Source organism: Vipera berus (assembly GCF_964194415.1).
Source record: "Vipera berus genome assembly, chromosome: 4".
NCBI classification, from domain to species: domain Eukaryota; kingdom Metazoa; phylum Chordata; class Lepidosauria; order Squamata; family Viperidae; genus Vipera; species Vipera berus.
The window spans coordinates 16849490-16858156 of NC_138206.1; the positions used below are offsets into that span (position 1 = coordinate 16849490).

At 35.7% G+C, this 8667-nt stretch overlaps 1 protein-coding gene across 1 annotated transcript in view; it reads right to left on the reverse strand.

The window, feature by feature from the left end:
• The window catches only part of LOC308668050 (uncharacterized protein), a 35320-nt gene extending 27724 nt beyond the window's left edge, over positions 1-7596 (reverse strand). The window contains exons 1-8 of the mRNA XM_081327710.1: positions 7459-7596; positions 6318-6562; positions 6065-6213; positions 4989-5114; positions 3179-3340; positions 2850-3006; positions 1905-2038; positions 1254-1413 (exon numbers count right to left, since the gene is read on the reverse strand). Coding sequence (XP_081183836.1) covers positions 1254-1413; positions 1905-2038; positions 2850-3006; positions 3179-3340; positions 4989-5114; positions 6065-6213; positions 6318-6562; positions 7459-7548 — 1223 coding nt within the window. The 5' untranslated portion in view covers positions 7549-7596. The remainder of the gene's footprint in view (positions 1-1253; positions 1414-1904; positions 2039-2849; positions 3007-3178; positions 3341-4988; positions 5115-6064; positions 6214-6317; positions 6563-7458) is intronic.
• Between the last annotated feature and the right edge of the window lie 1071 nt (positions 7597-8667).

Here is an 8667-nt window from a genome sequence, read left to right on the forward strand (position 1 = left end):
CTATTCTATTCTATTCTATTCTATTCTATTCTATTCTATTCTATTCGTCAATGGAATTCAAGGCCTTAAATCTTGTTGGTGTGAAGGGATTCAAGAGTAATGATATGCTTGACCCCTCCCCTGGGTTCAGTCTAGTAATCTCCTACAGGCTCCTTTGGAGCCACGTTTTCTTTCACAATTGAAACTTATAAACTACTTTGTTGAAAGAAAATTGGAAGCTGTTTCCAGCTGAGCTGGATCACTGATCAGCCAAGGAAAGCCAACAATATTCTGACAGAGGCTTTCTGGACCAAGACCAGAGTCTTTTTCACTCTGTCTAGAGATGCCAGAAATTAAAATTGGCACCTTCTGTATTCAAGGTTGACGCTATTACCAGTCTGTATTATTTATAGATTAGAGTTGAAGTCTAAAATATAGTACTTGAGGTTTTGTCCTTATTGGCTTAATCAGTAAATGCACATATAGACATCAAAAGTACTGTAATTTAACTTACGGTAGTTTTCATCCCTCAAATCCAGCTCTACAGTAAGTGCTTCCTGAAAGGAATAAAACTTTCTATCCAATAATCAAATAATATCTGTGGCTACCATTAGAGGGCACTAACCAATTTGGAAATGAAATAATGTCATACTATTTTAAATATAAAATGCAGTGCAACATGTTGACACTTGTCAATTAAATTAGGTATGCATACGAATGTTCTGCATTGTTTTTATGAATTACTTACTTTTTGGGGTGGGTGGGTGGGAAATAAGGAACAGTTGCTGGAATTGGGTATGTCTAGTTTAATGAAGAAAAGGACTAGGGGTGACATGATGGCAGTGTTCCAATACCTCAGGGGCTGCCACAAAGAAGAGGGAGTCAAGCTATTCTCCAAAGTACTTGAAGGCAGGACAAGAAGCAATGGATGGAACAATTAATCAGTGGAACAACCTGCCTCCAGAAGCTGTGAATGCTCCAACACTGGAAGTCTTTAAGAAGAGATTGGACAGCCATTTGTCTGAAATGGTATAGGGTTTCCTCCCTGAGCAGGGGTTTGGACTAGATGACCTCCAAGGTCCCTTCCAACTTTATTATTATTATTAACTATCCAATATACAGGCAAGTGACTGTTATTAGCTGGAGTCTCAAATGTATGCTGGATTTAACACTTAACATGTTTTTTTTACAAATGCAGACAACATAAATGCTCCCAAAGACATTTGAAAGTCAGTTGTAAGCCCTCTTGCATTGCATTTGACTTTATGTCATACCTCCAGTATCTGCCTGAAGAAAAATAATATGTCTTCTTTTCATTTGCATTGAAAACTGCAGCATCAATTTTTGTGACATCTTTTGGAAAGCCCAGACTGTGAATGGGCTTGGGGTACCCAGGAAGTACATAATCTCCTTTCACGACCCAGAACTGGTTGCCTGTAATCAAGCAGATTATGAATACAATGGATTGCTAGAAATGAATGAGTAGGGAACCTGCAAGAAGTGCCTATAATTCAAACACACTATTCCCAGGGCTGGCAACCTAGAAAAGACTGGTTATTTGCCTGAGATTATTTGCTCCCTAAATTAATACAAAATGCTCAGTTCTTTTGCTAAGTTGGTATTTTTACCTCAGAATTCACAGTTGTGTTACAGCACTTTGGATCTGACTCCGAAGAGATACTTTGGAGAACAGGAGGCCGTGCACTTAGCCCCTGCTTGCAACTCTTTAATGCAGCTATATCTTTCCAAAAATATCCCCTGTAGCTGCAGAAGACTGCCACACAATTCCAAGAAAAGAAGTGGCTGCCTTAAAGAGTCATAGGCATGCTCTTTTCTTGTCCAGTTTTTCAAGAAAATCCTCAGAAGTTTTTTTGAATCAAATACAGGACAAGGGTAGGTGAGCCCTAGTATATATAATAGCTTACCTTTAAAAAGAAATGTCTCATCTTTCTCATTATTTTCAGAAACAGCATCAACTCCAGATGGTAGAAATGACCAAAATTCAGAAATCAGATTCAGATCAATCTGTCTGTACTCGGGGAGTTTTCGCCAAAAATATCTATTAAAAACACATATTTATTTTAAAGCACTGCACCTCTGAAAGCACTTTAAAACAACTTTTAATATATGAAATTTCAAATCTTGGCAACAGCATTTTTTTCTTTAATTGGTGAGAGACAAGAATTAGAAAAGGGGAAAAAAAGAAATGAGATGCTGGGAAAGACGTTTTTAATGCTATCAGGCATTCAGGGCATTATTTGATATTAAGATTGATTATTAAATTTTTAACACTGCAGATCATGGAAAAGTGACTTGTTATCCTCTGGCTGCATGCAGCCCATAAGATAATTTCACAGAACTTTCACATTAAAACACAAGGTAGGATTATTAAGTATGATTACAGCCTTGAATTGATCAAAAATATATAAATATTTCAGGAGCCCTTGAGTCACAACTGTTTGGTTAATGACTATTCAAAGTTACAATGGACTTCAAAAAAGCTAGGACTTTTGGGAATTATAACCTGTCCTTGAAATTAGGACTCCCCCCCCCCAGTCATGTGATCACATTTGGCAATCAGCTTGGATTTACCACCGGTTGCAAAGTCTGTGGTTATATAACCATAACTTGTAACTTTCTTGCCATTTTTAGCATTATTGTTTTGTGTTTGTATGTGCATGTATGTGTGAGTGAGAGAATGAGAGTGAGAGTGAGTGAGTGTGTGTGTGTATGAGAGAGAGAGAGAGAGAGAGAGAGAGAGAGAGACAGACAGACAGACAGACAGACAGACAGACAGACAGACAGAGACAGAGACACAGAGACAGAGAGGGGAGGGGATAATGATTCTGACTGAAAATTACAGGCCTTACTTATTCCAGAAAAACATTATTTCTCCCCGAAAAGTGGTCACAGCATCAAATGTCAAGCCAGGATTGCAAGCAGACGGTAATACTGGTTTGCTTGGGCTGTTGGGTTTACTTGGTTCATCATTTTCCACTGGGTCTTGAGGTGGATTTGATGATGCTCCTAAAAAGAACATCAGATGCATAAAAGTAGCAGTGGGGAAAAAAATCTGATCATGCTGATCAGACTTAAAAGATGCAGATGTTTGAGATAATTGAGTCTGAGCTTAGTTCTCTCTCAGTTCACAAGTTGTTAAAGGTTACAATATTTTAGATTATATGTATTTGAAAATTACCATAGAGATACTGGATGCCTTTAATATCATCCTGAGATAGAATCTGTTGATTTGCCTCAGGCTTCTTATACATTGGGTACATCACAGCATTAGGATCCTGAGAATGGAAGAGTCCAAGGGAATGGCCAAATTCATGAACAGCAGTATAAAATAAGTTGGTACCTACACGGGTAGCAAGAAACATCATAATATAAATACACATTCAAAATCTTAGATGCAGTCAACTATTAGATACAGTAGGTATTAACTGTTGCTTCCTTGTGGTTTTTCCAAATAACAAGGAATACTTTTAAGGGGAAAAAAGTCACAGTAATAGATATTTATGGATCTGTGTAATTCATGGACGGTCAACCCTGGTCCCATCAGGGCTATGAATTCTCCACCCTCTTTTATTTTAATTGCTTGCATTGCTTCTGTGGTTTTATGGCTTCATCTTGGTGCCATATAGATGAATACTGGGAATGTTCACTAAATATTCGATATAGTTGGAAGCAAAAAATAAAAATAAAATAAAGCACTTAAGCATTGGGTAGGCACCTCCCAACACCCCCCCCCAAAAAAAAACAACTTGTGTGACATTAATCCCTCCATCCTGCACCTTCCTGCTGGAAATAAAAGTAAAACACCAACATTTTGGTGATCCTCCACTACAGCCACTCAAATCTTGCCTTCTTGTGGCTGAATCATTATATGTATATATATTGCTTGGGAGTTACGAAACTACTTCATTTCAGGAAGAGGTGGATATGGTTTGGGGTTTCAAAACTAATGTGCACATTTCAGATTTTGAAACTAAGTTCTGCCTGACAGCACAATTACATAATACTGCTGTATTTAGAATTCTCTGTGAGAGATATTCTACAAGTGTCTTTTTCTAGTTCTAATTACATTCCCACCTTTAACCTCCTGACTTGTTTTTTGTTTTGCTCACAAGATCACAAGATGCTACCTATAGGGACTAAGACAATTGTAACATCCTCTTGATCACAACTACGAGTCTCCAAAATTAAATTAAAATTTTATTTCAAGAGTGTGGCTGAAATCTTACACAATCACCACATTTCGCTATTCTTAGGAGAAGGTTGTTCTTGCAAAACATTGAAATGAGATTTCTGCATTTTCATATGAAATGCCATGAGATCTAAAGAACAAGATTGTCATTCTAACTATTTTTATATTTTTGGCCTCTGTCCCAGACCAACTCCTGCTTTTATCATTACAATATTGCTTGCTAATTCATTCATTCATTCATTCATTCATTCAATTTGCAGTTAAATAGTTAAAAGACAATATAAAAAATGAAAAGAAAAATCAAACATAAATGGCAACCAAAAGATATCAATAGAGATGTCAATCTAACCATAATTTTACTTATCGTATTTTACTTCTCTAGAGTCAAAAATCTCCTATAATAGCATTTCTAATACATTCAAGTTTGATTGCTTTAAACTACTGCACTTATGAGAGGAATCATTGTTTGATCAAAGTTATCATCACATTTTGGTAAGTTGTCACTATAAATCTTATTTTTCTGTGCAGTTTTGTTCTTGAGGACAAGGATTTTTAAGAATGTCTATGGAGATTCTCAGTCATGGCTGTCTCAAAGATGCTTTTTCAAAAGGCAACTGGACTTTGGTTATCCTTGAAAATGTTTTGCTTCTCATTCCAGAAGCTTCAGAACTGAAGAAGCTTCTTGGATGAGAAGGAAATTGTCTTCGAGGAAAAACATAGTCCAGTTGCCTTTTGAAAACGCATCTTTCAGATTTTTTAAAACAACTTTTTAATATGATTTTGTTCTCAAATCTTTTACCTTCTACACCATTGCTCCAGAATTCATCTTCATCAAAATGGGCATCTCCTCCGATGCCAAGCCCAGGAGCGTAGGCATGGGCAAGTATTCCACCGGGTCCATCAAAAGAATAAAAATCTCCATGAACTGAAAATACCAGAAAAAAAATATTGTCTTGTCTCAGGCATCGCTTTAGTCCCTGAGATGAGTTAGTGTTTTTGTGTAAACTTTCAAAATAGATTTCCTGTAATATGCCATCTACTCTACAATAATAATCAACTTTCTGTCTTTTGTTTTTCATCAGCTTTAAGAAAACTGAAGGTGCGTAGAATTATGCTTAGATTCATCAGAAGAAACGAGGAGGATCAAATGAACTGAAATTTATTTGTATCAAGGATTTTGACAAGTTAAGGATTTTAATGAGTTAATGACCTAATTTTGGAATTCCAAATTAGTCTGATGCTTGAAGATCCTGAACACAGACACAGATGATGGACTCCCAGCCAGAAAACAAACTTTGTTGGTACAGTATCATTGTCAATTTTGCCAATTATTGGGGAGGAGGGGGGGGGGTAAGAAATCATGGTCTTAACAAGATAGTTTATAAAGATAAGGAGATACAAGTTTTTCATCAAAGTCACTGCAAAAAGAAAGAGGGATCAGTTATTGCATAAATGGGGCTACATATAGATGCACAACATTGCTCAAGATGTTTGGATGCATAATTTTGTTTCTGTCTACTTTTTATGGGGAGAGATAAGCTTCATTTCATTATAGTAATAAAAACTGGAATTCTAATAAAAAACCTTTTCACTAAGAAAACAAATGTTGGATGCCAATTAGGCGTGACTATTTATGAGGACACAATACACTTCTAAGTGTTGATGTTCAAGCACTAGATTTCTGAAATGAGATGTATATTCAATAGTTAAAGAATCTAAATATTATCAGTAGAAAGTATATTTCCTTTGGCAAGTGAAAAGTTCTAAGACTAAGAAAAGTCCTAATGTAAGAATTATGAATGCATTAATTATTTCCATAAGCCCCTTATATATGGAACTTATTATCAGATTATATATGTATAATAGCTTATTTACCTCCAGACTGGAAAGAGATAAATATGTCGGCATTGCCATCTGGAACTTTCTTGAATGTCAAAGGCGTAACTTGGCTCCAAACTTTAAAAGCTTTCTCAATGATTTTGTCAACATTGCTTATTTCCATATCTGGAGTGTAGTTCAGTATCCTTTGAAAAAATAAACAGGACCCAAATTTAGAAGGAGGTTTTCCTTTCAGCATCAATATGAATTATGTCAACCTTTCCCTTGAGAACGTGAGTTGAAAGATTACCTGTAGGTTAGATGTTTCTTCTGCCACTTGGGCTGACCTGCAAAGAAGGCAAATTGGCCCACATCTGGGTTTCCACATCTGGGTTTTTGAATTGCCTGCAGTGTATTGGAGTCTATATCACCTGTCACCTCTAATCCAATAAATTTTTGCATTTCTCTGATCTTTTTTGCCATGGGGTTGCTGATTCTGCTTCTAAAGACTTGTTGTCCATTTGATGTAAAGTTGTAATATTTTTCTAGGTACTTCTGAAATAGAATATATATATATATATAAATCTATTAATTTGCTTACATTTTAGAATGATTTAGAAGTCTCTGGTCAAATCCATTATCTACAGCAATTGTTTAAGGCAAATATGAGCACATCAGTTTTGTTGTACTTGTTCCAAATTTTATAAAAGATAGAAATTAGAGGACAAATATTCAAATATCAGCATTCTATCTAGCATCGTGGTGGAGTAAAGATATTATAGACAACAACACTCGCTGCTTTCTGTACTCTATTACAGCATTGAGCTGGATGTAAAAATTAAGACAGATCTTCCCATATTCTTCATCATTTTAACTGTCCACAATTCTTCCTGGGATGAATGAGAATAGCCCAACTATTATTCTTGATAAGTCCTCTTTGTAAGAAAATATTTTGGTATTTGAGTGCAGTGAAATTTTCCATTATATTTTACATAGATTTTAGATTTATTTTAGAATTTTAGATGTTTTTTTTATAAATATAAAACATAAGCTGAGGTCCAAGTAAAACACTATTGTGTAATACTAGATGTCTAGATAAATAGATACTTCTATATTCCTGAAAGCTATCACCTTTCAAACTTTGCAAGACGGGGCTTTTTGCATCTCTTTCTCACCTTTCTCTATTTTCATTAATCCCATGTTTTTTACATACTTCTGGGAGATAACAAAATAATTACATGTATGTATTTATGTGTATATGTGTGTGAGAAATAAAAAATAATGATTAGATCACTAATGTTAATGGCACTGCAGATTCCGTGAACCACTTAAAAAGTGCTGTAAAGTCTAAATGCTATTGCCATTGCCTATATTTCTTACATTATTATACATATATTATTATAGATATACCTTGCATCAACACACACTTCCATTTGCATCTTTGGCCTTACCTGCATAAGCAGCATTTTTTCTTTTTCGTGTTTTACAGGCAAAGCAAAAACCATTGCCCCACTAAAGAGGACAAGCCAGATGCTTCTCATCCTGACTCTTGTTTTTCTGCTTCCAAGCCAAGGGTAGCTAGTTTTAAGATGTGCTGTCTGCTTATATAGCATTTGAGTGCCTTGCAAATTGATTTAAGCTTGCCTCAACTGAAATTATTACCTAATCGATGACAGAGGCTATGGGAAGTGGGGACATGTGGGTAAAAGAACAAGTGTGCTGTGTTAAATGATTTAATATGATTTCTTCATCTTGGGAGATGTCGCAATCTTCCATGCTTTAGGCATAGGAAAGAGTTACCATTTATGTTCTAACTATTAACTGGAAGCACACCTTCAATATGTTTTGTATGTTCTCTATTTTTTTAACTGTGTGTGTATGCATATGCACATATGTATATATTTGAATACCCTATCCATACAGTTCTAAAGTACAGAGAATGAGTTCATCGTGTCACTTCATCGTACAGCTCCAGCTTTTACCCAGAATGTAAACAAAGAACTAAAAATGTTTACCAACTTATGTCAATCAATTCCTTATAGGGTATAGACCTGGCATGGGATGACTAACATTTTAAGATTATTTGTAAGTCATAATCATATGAATTCAGACTATAGAAAAGCACTGATGACTGTCAAAATGACATCAGCTCATGAACAGACAAAGTTGAGTTGAGGAAAGGATGGGACGGGACGGGAATACAATGTTTGAATTTGCAGCCTGGTTGTCCTGAAGGCCATAGGCAGTCTTAGTTTCTTGGAATCTCCCAGAATCATATTTTTGGAATTTCATTGAATGTTTTTAAAAATATATGAAAAACAAATTACAGAAAATATTGTGTCGTGTATCCACCTCATCTCATGCTTCCCTGTCTCTCACTTAAGGAGATGTTTGATTTATTAGTAGGATGTATTTAGTAGGACATATTTAGTCAGAAATAAATCCCACTGTGTTCAAGATGATGCCGTTATGGCTAGACTACAAGACTGAGATCTGAGTCCTAATGTCTGGCTACAGTACATAAAAATGGCATCTTAAATAATGCTTCCTTCCAAGAGTTGGTGGTGCATATTTGGCCAGTCAAAAGTTGTCTTAGGGGTAGATAAACAATCACAGCATGGACTGATAAGACAGCTGCAAATTCCTCATGTCTGCTACAG